Source organism: Saccopteryx bilineata, chromosome 3 (assembly GCF_036850765.1).
Source record: "Saccopteryx bilineata isolate mSacBil1 chromosome 3, mSacBil1_pri_phased_curated, whole genome shotgun sequence".
In the NCBI taxonomy this organism is placed as follows: domain Eukaryota; kingdom Metazoa; phylum Chordata; class Mammalia; order Chiroptera; family Emballonuridae; genus Saccopteryx; species Saccopteryx bilineata.
In genome coordinates this window covers 83845966-83865918 of record NC_089492.1, presented here as the reverse complement: position 1 = coordinate 83865918, position 19953 = coordinate 83845966, and the positions used below count along the sequence as shown (strand labels likewise).

The 19953-nt window shown below is 38.8% G+C and overlaps 1 protein-coding gene across 9 annotated transcripts in view; it reads right to left on the bottom strand.

Annotated features, from left to right (window-relative positions):
• The window catches only part of ITSN2 (intersectin 2), a 152163-nt gene that overhangs the window by 120275 nt on the left and 11935 nt on the right, over positions 1–19953 (bottom strand). For 8 of the 9 annotated variants that reach the window (XM_066266589.1, XM_066266590.1, XM_066266586.1 and 5 more), the window contains one exon: positions 6842–6905. In XM_066266589.1, coding sequence (XP_066122686.1) covers positions 6842–6872 — 31 coding nt within the window. In that variant the 5' untranslated portion in view covers positions 6873–6905. Of the gene's footprint in view, positions 1–6841; positions 6906–11056; positions 11235–19953 lie in introns of those variants that run through there. The other variant, XM_066266587.1, reaches the window with a different exon arrangement.

The following is a 19953-nucleotide window of genomic DNA, read 5'->3' as shown; positions in this document are numbered from 1 at the left end:
ATGAAGCCTCAGCCTCAGCTGGTTATGTCTATCCTGATGGTGTATATAGATATTTGACCTTTTTCTTTTTAAAAGCCCCCAGCGGGTGATATACAATGCATCACAATGTTATCTAACTTTAAAGCTAAAGTTTGCTGATCTTCCTTTGGACAGTTTTTGGTTATCTGTTGCCAAGGAGTTCCCCATTCTGGCCAACAAAGCTATTTTGACATTGCTCCCGTTTTAACCACATATCTATGTGAGCTGAGCTTCTCAAGCTTGACTACGATAAAAACTAAAAACTGAGAGAGAACTGTTGAGGAAGAGCTTCGTGTGTGTCTTTCTACCATTCCTACCAGGATATCCCTTTTGTGTTCATCGAAACAGGCCCAGGTTTCACACTAAGTGAGTATAAATTCATTTAGAAACTATATTATTAACTATATGTATAATATGTACTGTGTTAGAGTATCATTTTGTGTCATTTTGGTAGGTGGTGTGCCCCAGGATTTTGTAAATGTAAAAAATGTGCCACGGCTCAAAAAAGGTTGAGGCCCTGGCTGGTTGGCTCAGTGGTAGAGCGTCGGCCTGGCATGCAAAAGTCCCGGGTTCGATTCCCGGCCAGAGCACACAGGAGAAGTAACCATCTGCTTCTCCACCCCTCCCCCTCTCCTTCCTCTCTGTCTCTCTCTTCCCCTCCCACAGCCAAAGTTCCATTGGAGCAAAGATGGCCCGGGCGCTGGGGATGGCTCCATGGCCTCTGCCTCAGGTGCTAGAGTGGCTCTGGTCGCAACAGAGCGACGCCCTGGATGGGCAGAGCATTGCCCCCTGGTGAGCGTGCTGGGTGGATCCCGGTCGGGCGCATGCGGGAGTCTGTCTGACTGCCTCCCCGTTTCCAGCTTCAGAAAAATAATAAATTAATTAATTAAAAAAAAAAGGTTGAAAATCACTGATGCAGAGGATACCATTTATGATTCCTGTTTGAATGTGGGTGTATATGTATGTATGTGCGGGGGGCAGGTCACACTGCACAGGGCATTGCCCCCTTTGGCTCTGGGGATATTAACAACATTGTATCTTTGATCCCTCTCCCAGGCTATTAATGGTGCCTCAACTGTTGACACTTTTTCAGGTTATCAAACAGCCAACAATGTCCACACTGTCGTGGGCCTTAAAAGTAACCTGTATGAACTTCTGGTCAAGATAGCAATTGTAGGTAAACACAGTATTCAAATCCTCCCGCAACCATATCAAAATTACAACTAAACTACATAACCATCAGCATTTAGAACTACCTGAAATCTAGCTGAATGGAAGTCCTACAACTAGGGATCTAAAGAAGCCACATCCAGAATGGTAGGAGGAACGGAGATGTGAAACTGCTAGCCCCACACCCACATGTGGTGTAAAACTGAGACATCTAGGCTGCAGAGGTCCCTGCCCCACCAGACCTCCCAGTCCAGGGTTCCAGGGCCAGAAAGAAGAATCCCCATAACTTCTGGCTTTAAAAACCAGTGGGGATTGTGGCTGAGATGGAGGGCTGCTGGAATCCCAGGCAGATCCTCTTAAGGGGCCCACACATGGGCTTACTTGGACTCAATCACTCCCTCTGAGCTCCAGCACTGAGACAGCAGCTTGAAAGGAACCAGGGACATATGGGGATTAATTGGATTGTCTGGCAATTGGCCAGAGGGCGGGTAGGGAATGGGGAACAGGACAGACAGAGCTTTCTGCCAAACAAAAGTGCTGGCAGAGGCTAATGTTCCTCTTCTGAGCCCTCCCTGCACAGAGCCAGCAGGGGATACTCAGATACTCAGCAGTATCTGAGTTTTCATCAACATGGCTCACACTGTTTGCCCAGCCCAGGTGGGTCCCTGAGATCCCGCCACACCAAACTTGTGGGCCTGAGAGCCTTTTCAGTGGCTTTCTCATACAAATGGCTTCTCTTGCCTCATGCATCAGACTTCCCTAAAATCTCTCAAGTAGTATCTGGCCTCAGTATGCTCCATAACTCTCAGCAGCTGGCCTTGGTTCACAGCTTAGCCTCTCCTGGGCACCTTCAAGCTCAGCACAAGTAGCAACCATTTGCACATTGCTCTGTAGCTCATGCTGGGTGGTCTCAGGTAGGGCACAGGCAGTGGCTGATCTTGCACCTCTCAGGAGGCCCCAAAGCCAGTGCACCCAGTGGACAGCTTCAGACTTTGCCGGACAACAACCCTACCACCTCCACAAGCAACACATTCCAGGAGCAGACTCGATGAGCATCAAAGCCCCACTGAAGCTAAGTCCTGCTCTGTAGGGTCAACTCCTGCACAGCAGTTCCTCTGCTGTAATTACAGCCAGTCCTTACAGCCTATCAGCCTGGGGATCAATACCTCTCAGTGACGCCAACAAGGCAGTGCACAAAGCCCATACAGGGGTGCACCTGAATTGCCCAGCCTGGGTGACTAGGGAGGCTGTGCCACTGGCCCTACAGGACACTTAATACACAAGGTCACTGGACAAAGTCTAGGAGACATAGCAGCACACCCTAATACATAGAAACAAACATAGGGAAACAGCCAAAATGCAGAGACAAAGTAACATGTCCCAAATTAAAAAGCAGGAGAAATCTCCAGAAAAAGAACTAAATGAAATGGAGGTAAACAAACAGATACAGAGTTCAAAACATTGGTGATAAAGATGTTCAAGGAACTCAGTAAGGATGTAGAAACCATAAAAAAGAACCAATAAAAAATGAAGGCTACACTAACTGAAATGAAGAATAATTTACAAGGGAATCAAGAGTAGCGTAGATGAAGCTGAGAGCAAATCAGTGATTTGTAACATAAGGAAGCAAAAAATATCCAATCAGAACAGCAAAAAGAAAAAGAATATAAAAAAAATGAAGATAGTGTAAGGAGCCTCTGGAACAACTTCAAGCATACCAACAATCACAATTATGGCGTGCCAGACAGAGAAGAGAGCAAAAAACTGAAAACCTCAACTCTATCCTGTTAAAAGATGAGTTAATTTCACCTAACTCATTTTTCTCAAATAGATACAAATATCTTTTTTTAAACCCCCTATACCATACCGCTCTCTCAACTCTTAATCAGCTATCTCAGAAAAACAACTTTCTCTATCATTTATTTTTAAAGTCTAACATTAGTAGAATAGTACTTAGTACAATAGAAGCAGCAACTACTGTCTACTGGGCGGTACTTTATGCCAGCAACCATGCTAAGTATATTAATATTACATTTAATTTTTACAACTCCAAGGATTAGGTTTTACACATATTACAGATGAAAAACTGAAGTGTAGGATGGTTAAATAACTTGCCTAATACCAAACAGCTAATATCATTTGTAGCTTGAATTTTCTTGTACTTTAGAATATTACTCCAAAATTCATGCTTATAATTACTACTCCACATTATCTCCCTGACTACTTTGATACCTATTAGAGTTTAACTGTTATTTTTGTCATTTAAAAATAAGTAACAGAATGTAAAGGAGATGCATTGAAACTGATATTTAAATATAAAAACATGGGTCTGTCTCTTTTACATGTCAAAGCAACCAAATTTTCCCTTGGAATAACATACCTTAAAAAGATTCTGGGCCCTGGCCGGTTGGCTCAGCGGTTGAGCGTCGGCCTAGCGTGCGGAGGACCGGGGTTCGATTCCCGGCCAGGGCACACAGGAGGAGCGCACATTTGCTTCTCCACCCCTCCGCCGCGCCTTCCTCTCTGTCTCTCTCTTCCCCTCCCGCAGCCAGGGCTCCATTGGAGCAAAGATGGCCCGGGCGCTGGGGATGGCTCTGTGGCCTCTGCCCCAGGCGCTAGAGTGGCTCTGGTCGCAACATGGCGACGCCCAGGATGGGCAGAGCATCGCCCCCTGGTGGGCAGAGCCTCGCCCCTGGTGGGCGTGCCGGGTGAATCCCGGTCGGGCGCATGCGGGAGTCTGACTGTCTCTCCCTGTTTCCAGCTTCAGAAAAATGAAAAAAAAAAAAAGAAAAAAAAAAAGATTCTGAACACTGTTTATATAACAAATAGGTTAAAAATTTTTAATTGTGACACTACTATGAATTTATTTAAAATTTAACAAGAAAAAAAAACAATACAAAACAAAAACCCAAGATAAAAGAAACGATGGTAATACATCCCTATCCTGGAAAAGTAAATCCTTATAAAATTCGAAATGCATAACATCCTCTTTCACATCCCGTGACCTGTGTTCCAAAGGACATGGACTCATATTCTTATTACCCCTCTTCTATTTCAACCTTTATCTTTCAAGGTCCAGAGCAAATGTCACTTCCTCAGGTTGCTAACACTTGTAAGTCACGTTAATTGCTTCCTCCTCTAGATTCTCCATGCTTCCACAGAGCAGTTAGAAAGGTGCTGTAATTGCTTTCTATCCATCTGTTCTACCAGATATGAGCCCTTGGAGAACAGGAACTTTGTGTGTTTATCTTTCCATTCACAGAACCAGCAGAGTATCCAGCACAGAGCAAACACTTAAAAGTGACTGAGGAATAAACATGTGAATGAATAAAAGAGGGAGTAGAAAACAAGATGAGAGGCAAGATCAGGAAATTGAGAAACACAAAAGTCACAAATCTTTTTGTGCCTATCCTTCACATACGGTTATACGCCCTCTGAGGAGGCATTTAGAGCTCTATACATTCATCATGGTTAATAACCTTCTCTACTTCACTTCTACCTTTTTAAGTTTACTCCCCTTCTACCAATAGGAAACCAAATATGTTTAGGTAAACAAACATATATATTTGTTGCCTACATTATATAAAAATCTCCCTTACAAAGTGATGTCTAGGAATGCATATCATTGAAATGTAGATGCCCACTATAATTTGAAACACTAAGATGGATTTAACAAACATCAAACAGACTTAACTTGTGGTGGTGAACAGATAATATACAAATGATGTATTGTAGAATCGGACACCTCAAACCTATATAATTTTATTAACCAGTCACCCCAATATATCTAGAGCTAAAGAGACACTAATTCTTTCACGTAATAACCATCCAACTTAAGCACAGTAATGCTAAGTCAAGGTCATACTGTCTTTACTCAAAACAACAACCCCACAAATATTTAATAGCCCTTTTTAAAAAAAGAAATCTATAAACATCCTTTCTTAAAGACAAGATTATTAGATTTAAAAATAAACAAATTCATTGAAGAACTAAGAACCTAAAATAGCTAAACCTACACTTTCCAATAAAGAAATATCACATTCATAGTAAAAAAAAACCTACGTGGTTTACCAGTTTATTATGAAGCAAATAAATTAACCCGTCATGACTACGAAGGCAAGAAGAGTGGCTATACACTGAATTATTGTTACATGGTTTTGGCAAAACAATGATGATAAAATATGACAAAAACAACAAAGGATGATAAAGATGAAAGCACCTCAGTCTTTTTGAGTCCTATCTTTCAGATACTTTATATGCAATAACTCAGTGACTGCCACCACTATCTTATAAACTAGGTGCTATTAGTATCCTCATTTTATAGGTTCTTCTTTAACATATAATGCAATGAGCTACAAAGTGATACATAAATATTTGGAAAATGGAAGAAACAAAATGAAAAGTGGGCATATATAGTTTGTCCTCACTCAACATGGTCGATAGGTTCTTGGAAACTGACTTTAAGAGAAATGAGGTATAATGAAATCAATGTTACCATAGGATAATTGATTTAGAAATGAGAGTTCAGCTGCTATAGCATATTTCTGGTCACAAAAATGTCATCAAACTTCTACATAAAGACCTGAAAGACTCCTAATATTAAACACTGAAAATGAGAGCTGTATATCCATTTAAGAAAAATGAATAAAAATAAGTAAGAGAATTCTTTTCCAACCCACTTATTCCAGTTCAGGGTCCTGGGTGGCCAGTGTTCCAGGTCAATGCTTTATCCACTGCACCACCATAGGTCAGGCTCAACATACATTTTCAATGTAATGATTGAGAACATGTTTGAAACAAGATATAATTATCAAATACATGATAACATTAAAACAATTGCTTTGTGAAGGTGGTAGAATCATTGGTGATTCTTCCCTCTTTTTCTCTAATGTTCTTTAATATTACTGTTTTTTAATTTAAATGTTAAAGAATTATTGACTGGACTCACTATATATACCTTATATTTATAATTAGCTAATGAAATTTACTTCAAAATTAAGGTCTTAGATTCCTTTAGCGATTTAAAAATACAATGCATGCTCTCAATTCTAAATGACATACACAGTAATTTAATACTTACTAATCATAGGTAATTTGTGTTTGGGAAATGTATTAAAACTAGAATAAGAAAAAAAGCTTTAAAACATTTTATTATTGAAATTAAATATTTTATTTTAAAATGATTCCTATTAAATAAGTATGTGTTTTGGCATACGTAATCCTGTGTAAAAGGAAAACAAACTCTTTTTTATGTATACTACTAGATGAATCTTTATTGGCTTAATCAGTTTATAATCATCCCATGCTATCAAAAACACCTTTGATATTCTTTACTTTATAGCACTCTGCTTTTTGTCCCCCAGTCTTATATATCAAACACAATATGGCTTTAAGTTATTCTTAGCAGCTCAAAGGCAAGTATACATTCCAGATGATACTGCAGAATATGCATACACTGAGTTGCAGGAATCATTGCATAATATTCTAATAGAAGCGATATACGGTGCTTTGAAATAAATTTCCCAAATATTTTAGACAAGAGTAAGTTCTGAATTTATAATTAAAGAAAATGTCACATAAGAATATTTTATAGCTCCCCCCCCCCGCCCCATATCCCATTACCTCTTTATCTTACAAGCACAAAGCTGCTTACCATTCATAGCTGTGGGAAACTGAGCCATCATGGTCCTGAATTTTCCTTGCTAGCTCTCAGCCATCTGCAGCATAAAAACATTATGCCATTAATAATACAACAAGGGCAGATCACAGCTTAGTGCACCCGCTAAGCACTGGGAATGCCTGTCCCTTCAGCTCACACTTCCAACAGAAAACAGTGCAGAGCTTCTGCTGCTGCTGAACAGGCAGAATTCACGTTTGGGGACGGGTAGGAGGTTGTGTTGGGTAATGGTTCTGCCTTTAAAAGGGGACCATTTAAAAGAAAAAGTTGCAAATTTAATAGCAAATAGTGAATAAAGAAACATTTGGTATAAACTAATTTTGTAGAAATTAATTTGGAAAAAGAGGAAAGTTATGATAACTAGGCAAGAATTTATTTCAGAATAATCAACTGTGTAAGATAAATGTAAGTAACAATGAAACCCCCAGTACTCTTCTTTAGAAAAAAACTCCCCAAACAAGAATCTAAAATAAATGTAGCATAGCTATTTAATCAAGTTCCACAGGTTTATAAAAATAAATGGTCTAGACCAGGGGTCTCAAACTCAATTCAGCATGTGGGCCGCAGAGCAAGATCACAGCCGTTCGGCGGGCCGCACTAGGTCTACAAAAGGCAACTGTTACGCAAAACTTTTCTCACTGCAGTTGAAAACAAAAAAAAATCAGTACAACAAGCACAATCGTACATGCAGTTTACTCAGTGTCACAAAACGACCAGAAACTGTAGTTCGCATCACAACTGCTGTTAACTAAGCTAATATCTAGCTAGGATGCTAGAGAAATGAAAAATACAAGTAGGCCCCTAGGCTTACTTAATTTTATCCAAAATATTTTGAACTTCGTGGATTAGTCTGCGGGCCGCACAAAATTGTTCGGCGGGCCGCATGCGGCCCGCGGGCCGCAAGTTTGAGACCCCTGGTCTAGACTAAGTAATTATTAAAACATACTTGTTTTATTTAAACATAATTATATGTGCTGGGGAAGTGCTCTGCACTTGAAGAGAAGGAAATTTAGAAATTTAATAGCTGTAGGTTCAAATCCCAACTCTGCTATTTTCCTAGTTGTAACCATGTAAGACTTATTTAAGCTTTTTTGAGTCACAGAATCATCTGTAAAAACACTTTGCAGGACTATTTTGTAAAGTATTAAACATAATCCATACACTGCGTGAAACATAGTGGGTTTCTGCTAAATGACTTTCTGGGTGTCCAGGAAGGGAGAGTGAAATACAATTCTGAACCCTAAATTCATTAATTTACTATAAGTGAATTCCAAATTTTCTCCATGAAACTCAAGGGTAGGACCAGTTAGGGACAGTGAAGACCTAGCAATTTATAGTAATATACTTAGTAATTAAAAGAATGAATTATCACATTGAGGGAAGCATTACTATATTAAAAGACTACTCAGGAGCTCATCTACTTACCCAAAACATTTAAGTATGCATATTTTTAGAAGGCTAGGGGAGAATGTTTGCACAAGCCACTTGAACAGAGAAGGCATAAAGAGTTGCACACTGTGGTAGATGGTGTCACTAAATGAAATGGCTGATTGGTTGCTAAGTGTTTACAAGGTACTGTGTCTTAGTGAATTCAGTGTGCTCAAGGAGAAATATAACTGTACCAGTATAACCACCAAAAGTGAGTCACACAAACAAAAAACTGGTATATAAGTCCAAAATTTATTAATCTACAACAAGAAATCTAACAACCAAGAAAATAAACAGCAGCCTTTCTTCCTATAAAGCACACTATCATCTACTAAATTAAGCAAAGGAACTTAATTGTGATTAGAATACTTAATGGTATCAGGCCTAGACTATCTGATACATTTATCTACATAACAGGAATATGCAAAAACTGGGCAATAGGGATGGGAAAACTTCCAATGCTTTGAATGGCACTGCCAATTTTATTCTTGTGACTCCCAGATTTTCTGTATGTAACCACTGTATATCACCCTCCTGCCAAAGTGTACATTTTTTCTTTGGATGTTAGTAACCTTTACTACAATGGAACTTTAAACCTGTTACCACACTTCGACTTCACCTGTCACTATACTCTTCTTAAGTAGGAGAAAATTTCAACCATGCACAAATTGTTTTTTTTTTTCCATTTCTTTTTCGAAGGTAATATAAACCATGATGCAGTGGGCAGGAACTCCTTGAGAGTTAAAGGGAGAGTAAGAATAAGTTATAATTATAATGTTAGTAACATTGGATTTGGCCCTGGCCAGATGGCTCAGTTGGTTAGAGTTTCATCCCAAAGTGCAGAGGTTGCCAGTTCAATCCCTGGTCGGGGCACATACAGGAACAGATTGATGTCCCTGTCTGTCTGTCTCCCTCCTAACATCAATAAATAAAAATTTAAAAAATTAATAAAAGAACAAACCTTTGAATTGAACCTGTGGTTGACAAGGAGTTTTAAAAGGTTTTAAGAAGACAGAGAGTACGATTTCACTTAAGACAATCAACTGCGGAGAAAAGCGTTAGCTTGCAGCAGGGTGATCAGTTAGGGAAGAGCTGGGAACAATACCTGGCACCTGATCTAGAACAGTGGCGGCAGAAACAGAAGATAGGATGAACTGGAGAAACAATGAATGGTTTAAAACAGATAGAACTCAGAGACTAAATATTTAGATTGAGGGATTACAAATAAAAGGAATCAAAGAGATGACTCCCAGAATTATAGTTTCTGAGATTGGGTGAATTGTGATGTCACTAGTTTAAAAAAAAAAAAAAGTGAACACAGAAGGAAGTCTCACAAATCACATTATGACTACAACTTCCTCAAATACAGAAATTCTACAAACAAGCAGAACACTTCACTGTCCCAATTCTAATCACAATCACAATCTGAATGATCATATAGAATGTTAAACCAAAATTAGCTACATGCCTGCAAAGAAACTATTTACTTACAGAGATGCAGTAGCAAGGCCCCCTATTTTATTAAGTCTTTGTAACTGAGAGAGATAATTTTAAAATGTAGGAGAAAATACTCCAAGCATTACCTACAATGCATTTTATAACTGAATACAAGCATGTAAAATACCAAGTATCAGTTGGAAAAAAAGCAAAGACTTACAAAAGAAAAATAAGGAATAGGATCCCACAATACCTTAGTTAGATTATCTACCTCTGGCTAGTCCTCATGTATTCTGTAAATACAACAGAATGCTACATGATAGATGCTTAATAATCACAGATATAATCCGGAATTAGAACCAAAGAATGAATCAAATAATATAATGAGCAGGCAGGGCAAGATGAAGGTACTGGTGTTACAGAACCTTCTTTACCTGGTACATGGAATTTAGCCACCCATGCATACAGGTACCATATTATAACATGGACACATGGGTGGATGGATGTAACTAACATCTGATTGACAGTGGTAACATGTGAATATGGTAACATAATTTGTGGGAATCAATAAGCTTTTTTTTTTTTTAAGTAAGAGGAGGGGAGAGATAAAGAGACAGACTCCCATATGTACCCCGACTAGGATCCACCCAGCAACCCTTGTCTAAGGTCATAAGGTCAATGCTCATATCAACCAAGCTATCCTCAGCCCTGGCTGGCCAACACTGGAACCAATCAAGCAATTTGCCGCAGGGGGGGGGGGGGGTTGGAGGAGGGGAAGAAAAGCAGATGGTTGTTTCTCATGTGTGCTCTGACCAGGGATCAAACGCAGGACGTCTGCATGCTTGGCTGACACTCTATCCACTGCTCAGTGGACCCAATAAGCTTTTAAAGCATACCATTTCATATCTGTTATGTTTACATTAACTCTGCCCTGTTGTAGAATAATTACCTATGTTTAACAATTCTACATATCAACTTGGAGAGTAGTACATGCAGAGAAATAATAAATAAAATTTAGAAAAATGCAACATGTACATTTTATTTTAAAAAGTAAAACTATTTTACTTTATGTAAGCATAACAATTACCATTTACCAAGTCATTAGTTACTGTGTCATGCTCAATATTCATTGAGAATCCAGTATGTTCTAGGTTTTATACAAGGAGCTTCAGACACAGAAGAGCTTGTAGACTAGTCTACTCGGTACCAGATACTGTTGAGGACCCTTTAATAATACTATATAGTAATCCTGACAAGATCCCAGCAAGGCAGATGATTTAGTACTTATTTCACAGATGAAAGAAACTGAAAGGTAAAATTACTTGCCTAACTTCAGTAAGTGATGAAGCTAGCATGCAATCCCAAATCTAATTCTAAAGCCTGTGAATTTCCCATGGGCTTCATGTCTTAAAAGACTTGCCTCTTCCTCTCTTAAATGGGGATAATTAATGATGAGTGGGTCACAGGTTCCTGCACGCAGCAGGTCATCTTAATGTTGGTACATCTGTAGGGGAGAAGAAAAACAAGCCAGAGTCTATATTAATTACATACATAAATTAGGGAGTGCTAATTATTTCTTACCTCTAGGTATAACCTTTTGAGAGGAAGAAAAGGGTAAGCAGCATCTCCCAAGTTACATGCCCAATACTTGTTTTAGGCACGTGTGATTGAAGTCAGCATCCAACAAACACCTCTCTACTCCTTGGAGGGAGTAACATGTAATGATGAGCAATCTTGGCGGTTTGTAGTTATTTAATTCAATCAACTATGTTAATTATCTATGGTTTTAGAATTTTTATGTGAAGATTTTCCTGCTCATTATAAATTAATGGAGAACTGGCCTGACCTGTGGTGGCGCAGTGGATAAAGCGTCGACCTGGAAATGCTGAGGTTGCCAGTTCGAAACCCTTGGCTTGCCTGGTCAAGGCACATATGGGAGTTGATGCTTCCAGCTCCTCCCCCCTTCTCTCTCTCTCTCTCTCTCTCCCTCCCCTTCTCTCTAAAATGAATTAATTAATTAATTAATTAATGGAGAACTGGCACTGTTACCTTTATAGAAACCAAGAAGATAGGTATGGTAGAAAGGAGGCACAAGGCAAAGAAGACTGCTCTGATTTAATATAAATCAAGTGCAATTTGGAGAATATGGAAAAAATATCCATACTAAGGCAGGGAAAAGTAGAAATGCTTGAATAGCTATAGAAAATCCTTCTTCTACAAAGGATCAGTAAGACCCACAAGAAGAAAAAAAATGTAGCCATTTTAAGTAAAAAAGTAGCTCACTTGGCCCTGGCTGGTTGGCTCAGTGGTAGAGCGTCGGCCTGGGGTGCAGAAGTACCGGGTTCGATTCCCCGCCAGGGCACACAGGAGAAGTGCCCACCTGCTTCTCCACCCCTCCCCCTATCCTTCCTCTCTGTCTCTCTCTTCCCCTCCCGCAGCCAAGGCTCCATTGGAGCAAAGATGGCCCGGGCGCTGGGGATGGCTCCTTGGCCTCTGCCCCAGGCGCTGGAGTGGCTCTGGTCGCGACAGGAGGGACAGAGCATTGCCCCCTGGTGGGCAAAGCTTCGCCCCCTGGTGGGCGTGCCGGGTGGATCCCGGTTGGGTGCATGCGGGAGTCTGTCTGACTGTCTCTCCCCGTTTCCAACTTCAGAAAAATATAATACAAAAAAAAAAAAAAAGTAGCTCACTTAAGGCTGTTTTTTGTTTGTTTGTGTAGAAGCACAGAATTATAGAACAATTACAGTATTTATTTAGTCCAAAACCCCAATTTTCAAGATGTAAAAACTAAGAGATTTGTATGAGCCTGACCAGGTGGTGGCGCAGTGGATAGAGCGTTGGACTGGGATGCGGAAGGACCCAGGTTCGAGACCCCGAGGTCGCCAGCTTGAGCGCGGGCTCATCTGGCTTGAGCAAAGAGCTCACCAGCTTGGACCCAAGGTCGCTGGCTTCAGCAGGGGGTTGCTCGGTCTGCTGAAGGCCCGCGGTCAAGGCACATGTGAGAAAGCAATCAATGAACAACTAAGAAGTCGCAACGCGCAACGAGAAACTGATGATTGATGCTTCTCATCTCTCTCTGTTCCTGTCTGTCTGTCCCTCCCTGTCTATCTCTGCCTCTGTAAAAAAAAAAAAAAAAAAAAGAGATTTGTATGAGCTCATGTAAATAGCAAAACTGGTCCTAGAAATCTCATCACTTATGTCCAATGCCCTGTTTTATTGAAGTTTCCCAACTTTCCTGATCCTATAACCTGGGACACTTACTAATTCTACAGATACAAAGGCCTATCAGGGCATGAACCTCCTAAAATGTTCTTCTTGCCTTGAAATCTGTAAAAAAAAAAAATATGAACCGAGCCACTTTAAAATGGGAGCAGAGCTGCCATCCCAGAGGAGCTGCCTTGCATGTCTTATGCCTCAAACCTATGAAATATTAAAACAAGGCACAATTACCTTTGGACTGGCCCCAAAGAACTGTTCACAAATATAGTCAATTGTAATAACTATGTATTGTGTCAGATGGGTATCAATTTATCAGGGTGATCGCTTCATAGGTCATATACATGCCTAACTTCATTATATTGTACACTCAACTAATACTGCATGTCAAATGTACTTGAAATTTCCTTAAAAAATAAGATAAGAAAGCAGATACTATGACTACTGGACTGATGACTATGGCACTAAAAATTAAAAACATTCTTTGGAATTGGCAGCACTGTATTATGTTATCTGCACCAATAGAAATATCTTCTTTATATTGAAGCAATTGTTCCCCTACCCTTTCTCACAAATACCTTTTGCCTTTGTTTCCTAACTGGAACACGATTTGGAGTTCTAACTGAATCAGTGCTTTCTGAATAGCTATTCTTTGATCTCAAATAAATGCTTGTTGTCCTCATTTTGGCTTTTTATTTTTTGGTTAACAGACCCTTCCACAGAGCTATTAGCTTTTCCTCCAAGACATCCACTAATGCCTCTCTCCTGCTTAAATTCCTCAACTGATTAAAGCCCAAATTTCTTTTTTTTTTAACATTTTTTAAAATTATTAATTTTAATGCAGTGACATTGATAAATATTCAGAGAAACATATATACCCCTCATCCAAAGTCAAATTGTCTTCCGTCACCTTCTATCTGGTTTTCTTTGTGCCTCTTCCCTCCCCCACCCCCTCTCTCCTTCCTCACCCCCCCACCTCCCACCCCCGATACCATCACATTCTCAGAGACTCATGTCTCTGAGTCTCATTTTTATGTCCCATCTATGTATGGATTCATATAGTTCTTAGTTTTTTCTGATTTACTTATTTCACTCCCTATAATGTTATCAAGGTCTATCCATGTTATTGTAAATGATCCGATGTCATCATTTCTTATAAACCCAAATTTCTTAACATGAATTAGGCACCCTTTAGAATCTCACCGCATCTACTTTACCACATTCATGTCTAGACATTTCCCCTTGATTCAGATGTCTTAAGTAGACCAACCTTTGAAACAATGATGCTTTTCTTTTTCACTCTTATTCTTTTGTAAAGAGCTGTCGTTTCCTCTGTCACAGTCAAGACTATCATTCTTCAACTCCCAACTCAAATGTCACCTCTTCTGTGAAAGGCTTCTGTCCTCCCAGGTAGTCACTGTCTCCTGGATATGTATGTCCATATGTATGTCATCTCATAATAACTTCATTTATCATACTGTATTTCAATTCCGCATTTCACATATTTGGTTACTTGTACTGGACAGAGACCATTTTTATTTACCACTGTATGCCTAGAACATAAACCAGATCTCCCAGAGAAAATGTTGGATAAATATTTGCTGAACAAATGAACTGGATAAATGAATAATAGGGTTGGGACATCGGGAAATAAGAAAAAAAGCAAACAAAGCAAGGGAAGCACAGAGAGAGGCTATGCTGAAAAGAAGCAGGGCAAGGAGAGCAAAGCTACAAACTTCTTCCTTGAAACTACAGCCATCAGAGCCATAGATTTTAGACCAAACTGGCCCTTGCAAAATGACCTTTCTATAACTTGCTTTTTTTCCTTTGAAGTATACTTTTAGAGATAAAGGTTTATTTTCCATTGTATTCTGACAGCTTTATATTATAGTGTGTGATGGGGGAAAAACTTGGGTTTTTCAGTTATATTTCAATTCATGTTGGTTAAATGTTGGTAAGTTTAAATAAATCTGACTGAAGGTCTGACGTTCAAAAGCAAGATAATCAAGTTCCTGAAGGCAAAACTTACAAAACTTTCTCCAGTCCATCCCCTACTCTACATGCTACACACAGAGCCAACTCTCCACACTTGCTGATTAGTTGGGAAAATGCTCCTTCCTCATCTGATTCCCAAGGAGATCAAGGTCAGTTCTATGAGAAAATGATTGGAGCAAATTTACCTACTTCTTTATATTTTCTACAGTTAGATGAAATTTAGAGTATACATATTATCCATACCTGTTCCTCCATCTATTCTTTCTTTCATTTACCTATTTGTTTATTCATCAAACATGAACAGTCATTATAATATAAGGATTTGAAGAATGCTATGAGAATTTGGAGGATAGAACTAACACTACTGGGAGGTAAACCAAAGTATGGTACTTATCATCACAAAGGAGGTAATATTTGTGTAAGAATGATCTAACATGGGGTCAGTGGCAAAGAAAGAGGGTTTGACGTGTTCTTGGAGTGAAAAACATTGCATAGGTATGTGGATACACACTGTTACAAAGAAAAATATCTGTTTTCAACAATGAGCGCAAGAACAAATGTGAAAAAGTGGGAAATGCAAGTAAAAAAATCTATAACCACTGTATAAGACGCACCCAGTTTTTAGACCCCAAATTTTTCAGAAAAAGGGGTATCTTATACATGGGGAAATACAATGTCATACTGCTGTATTCATTTTGAACTTCACTGTTGAACTTCACTATGCAAATCATGGAGAGTCAGTATTTAAAACAGAGTATGTTTGAGCTCAAGAGCCAGATTTGGTAGTCACCAGGGGTTCGGAACAGCTGTTATCATGTTAAAGAATGACATTATCCAGGGAAAGCATATATAAGAAACAAGAGAAGAACTTAGTCTGTTAAAGGCAGAGGAAGAGAATTCTGACACACAGTATAGGAAATGTACTGGATTTGAGTGCTGTGAGACAGGAACACCAGTTATGAAGTATGACTGGCATAGTCCAGGTGGTGTGAGAATTTGAACTTGGGCAATAAGGAACAGGCATTTCAGAGTTGGTTGGAATGGACAGGAATTTCTGATCAGCTAAATGTGGAAGATGAAAGAAGAGCATACAGGTGAGTTTCTACTATGGGTGACTGTAGAATGGTAACATCAACCAAGACAGAAGCTCTAAGGAAGTAGAGATTTGGATATTAGATTTGGGGAGTGAGAAACAAAATGTTCATTTTGAGCATATCTAATGTGATGTACCTACAAAGACGTCCAGGTGGAGACGTCCAAAAGATAATAATTCCATTCAAGCTAGAGACCCAGATTCGGTAGTCATCGGGGATTGGCAATAGTTATAATCATGTCAGTGGATGACAGTATCCATGGAAAACGTACCAGAAATAAGAAGAGAACAATGAGAACAGAGGCTGAGAACAAGGAGAAACATCAGGATACAGCGTTAAGAAAAGCATTTTAAGGAGATGATGGACAAAACTGCCAAATGTCACAGAAGTCAAGATCAAGCCATTAGTTCGGACAGTGTGTTGTGAATACAGTTCCTGTACAGTGAACTGGCAGTAAAGGTCTAACTTGAAGAAGACAAAGCAGTAAATGGGTAGGGAAGTGCAGATGATTCATGCTGTATGCTGTAAAGAAGTATGTTGTAAAAGAAGGGAAAGAAAGGGAGAGAGGAAAGATAGGTCTCAGGAAAGAGGCAAGCTTATAAGGCTTTATACTTTTTAGATGGGAGAACTAAACTATTTTTAGAGGAAGAGGAAAGAGATTTAATTTCCAAAAAGGAAAAGGAAAAGAGACTACCAAATAAAAATTAGGGTCCAGAGAAAGTCAGACAGTTCTTGAATATAAAGGTAGAACCTAAGACAGACATTTCTGACTGGGAATAAATGACAGGAGAGGTAGTAAGGATGAATAAAGTTTGGAAGTAGAAGAAAAAGGAGTTGAGAAAGTACAGTTTTTTTTTTGCAGCCCTTCCTTCTTTCTTTTCCTTGGGACCGCACAATAGTCAGAAGGGCAAGGCTGAACACACTCTTTGACTTCCTGAACCTCCCCCATCTTTTAACCCAATATCCAATATCAACCCGAGCCTTGCCTTGGTCAATTTTTAAGTCTCTTATGAACAATATTAAATAACAAGTCTGTTTTACCAAAAACATTAAGTTGAAATTCCCAATCTCATCTCAAAGTCTGCCATGCTACATCCAACAATAAAAACCACAGAGAAAAAGCACAATCCTACACACACGGACCACAGAGGCCTAAAGAGACTGCCATCCAAACCGATGCCACACCCAGCAGGGCCTGCATAGCTTTCATCTGGGACAATTTTTAATCTCACCCAAAACACAAACAGAACAAGAGAGTACAGGAAAGAAAATCAAATGAATAGTCTACAGATAGAAAAATATTCATCCATTTCTATTCTGTCAGGCCAATTTAAAGGTATTTTTTTCAATAACAAAATATTTCAATTGTAAGGAAAGCATGCTTTCACTGCAGAAAAAAATAATGCTCGTAAGTAGAACATCCCAATCATTTGAGAAAGTGAATATAGAATAATAAATGTAGAAGGAGGATTTTTAAATGCAAACTCCAAGTTCTGACAGGGGGAAAAATTACCAAGGAAGAATAAAATAGGTATTTTAATATGGAATTAGTCACACCATAATCAACAATGTATCCAGATAGCTATCACTAAACAGCAACACCAACCCAAAGAAAAATCGCCCTTCCCCAAATACTTCAAAACACAAATTTACAAATACTCTTCAGTAATTTGAATTCTTTAATTTGAAGGGTCATGAGTTTCTTCTTCTTCTTTTTCTTTTAAATCTGGCAAATCAATAGCTTGTTTCTCTGGAAAAAACATGCACAAAATGTGCTATACAGTTTCAAAGGTCTCAGACCTCCAAAGCTAATCTGAGGACTGTCAGAGGATTTACCTCTTCCGTAGTTAAGATCCTTAATTATAACATAGACTAATCCTCATTTTAAAAAATTTATAAAATATTAGAGCAGGAAAGAATCTTTCCAATTATGTATTTTAAAAGTGGCCCACCCAAGTGGGACAAGACAGCCAACCTATCCCTAACCTTTTCAGTCGAAAATAAACTCCAGAAAAAAGTACCTTTTTTATGATAAAAAATTATAGCAATATAACAATTAATTACACAAGAGCAAAACTGTCAACAAAATTAAATTTAATATTAATTCTAAAATTACATTGATTCAAGAGTAGTAGCAATTAGAATCATATCAAACTTGAGATAACACCAATGATACATTGAAAACAGTCTCTATCTGGAGGTGAGCATGCAGAATAGGAATTTTTCAAACATCCAGAGAATTGGATAGCTAACAGATTTCTCAAAAGAAAACTAAATTAGAGCCTTCAGTAAGCTCTAGAAATTTTCTAATTTTAGTTTATGAACATTAAATTTCTTTCTTTTTTTTTTTGTATTTTTCTGAAGTTGGAAACAGGGAGGCAGTCAGACAGACTCCCGCATGCGTCCGACTGAACACTAAATTTCAATAACTCAGATTAGCAGTAAGAAGCCCATACTAATACATAAAAATCAAAGACTCTAGGAGTGGAATAGAAAGATCCCCTAAGAACTGAGACAATGACTTGCATTTTGGTTTCATTCATCACGAAAAGCCTCCTAATCTAGCATGTATCTTAAACCATATTGGGAAACAGCAATCTAATCCAATAATTTTCATTCAGTCATTTTCCATTGTGATTCTTTGTAGTAACTAATAATATAAAATCTAATCTCCTTCACTAGACCCCTCATACATTGCTGGTGGGAATGTAAAATGGTTCAATGGTTTTGGAAAACAATTTGGCAGTTACCCAAAATATTAAACATAGGTTACCATAAAATTCAGCATTATTACCTGTAAGTATGCAAAACCTTGTACACAAGTTCTCACAACAGTGTTATTTATAATAGCCAAAAAACGGAAATCCAAATGTCTATCAACTGAGAAATGGTTAAACAAAACATGGTACCGACATACAAAGAATATTATTTGGCCTTAAAAAGGACTGAATTATTGATACATGCTACAACATAGATGTACCCTAAAACCATTATGGCAAGTGAAAGAAACCAGTCACAACCCCCCCCCACACACACACACATAATGCATATTCCCATTTCTGTGAAATGTCCAGAATAAACAAATTTGAGACAGAAAGTAGATCAGTGGTTGCCTAGAATTAAGGGTGTATAGGAGAAATGGAGAGTGGCTGCTAATGGTTGTGGTACGTTCTTTTGAAATGTTCTAGCCCTGGGTGGATGGCTCAGTAAGTAGGAGCATCGTTCCAAAGCACAGGGGTTGTGGGTTTGATCCCTGGTCAGAGTACATACAGGAACAAATTGATGATCCTGTCTCTCTCTCTCCATTCCTCTCTTGCTAAAATACATACATACATACATACATACGCACATACATACATAGATGTTCTAAATTTAGATTGTAGTAATAGTTACATAATTCTGTGAATATACTAAAACCACAAAATTGTAAAATTGCAAAACTTTAAAAGGATGAATTTAATGGTATATGGATAATATTTTTTTGAGAGATAGAAGAGGGGGGGCGGACAGACAGGAAGGGAGAGAAATGAAAAGTATCAACTTGTTGTGGCACTTTAGTTATTCATTGATTGCTTTCTCATTTATGCCTTGACCGGGGGGCTCTAGCCGAACCAGTGACCCTTTGCTCAAGCCAGAGACCTTGGGCTCAAGCCGGCAACCTTGAGCTTCAAGCCAATGACCATGGGGTCATGTCTATGATCCCATGCTCAAGCCAGATGAGCCCATGCTCAAACCTATGATCTCGGGGTTTCAAACCTGGGTCCTCAGAGTCCCAGGACGATGCTTTATCCACTGCACCACCACCTAGTCAGGAATGAATATCTCAATAAAACTGTTATTTTAAAAAAATCTAATCTCCTTTACATGGCATACAAGATATTTTAGGGTCTATCCACTGCCTACTTTTACATCATTGTAATA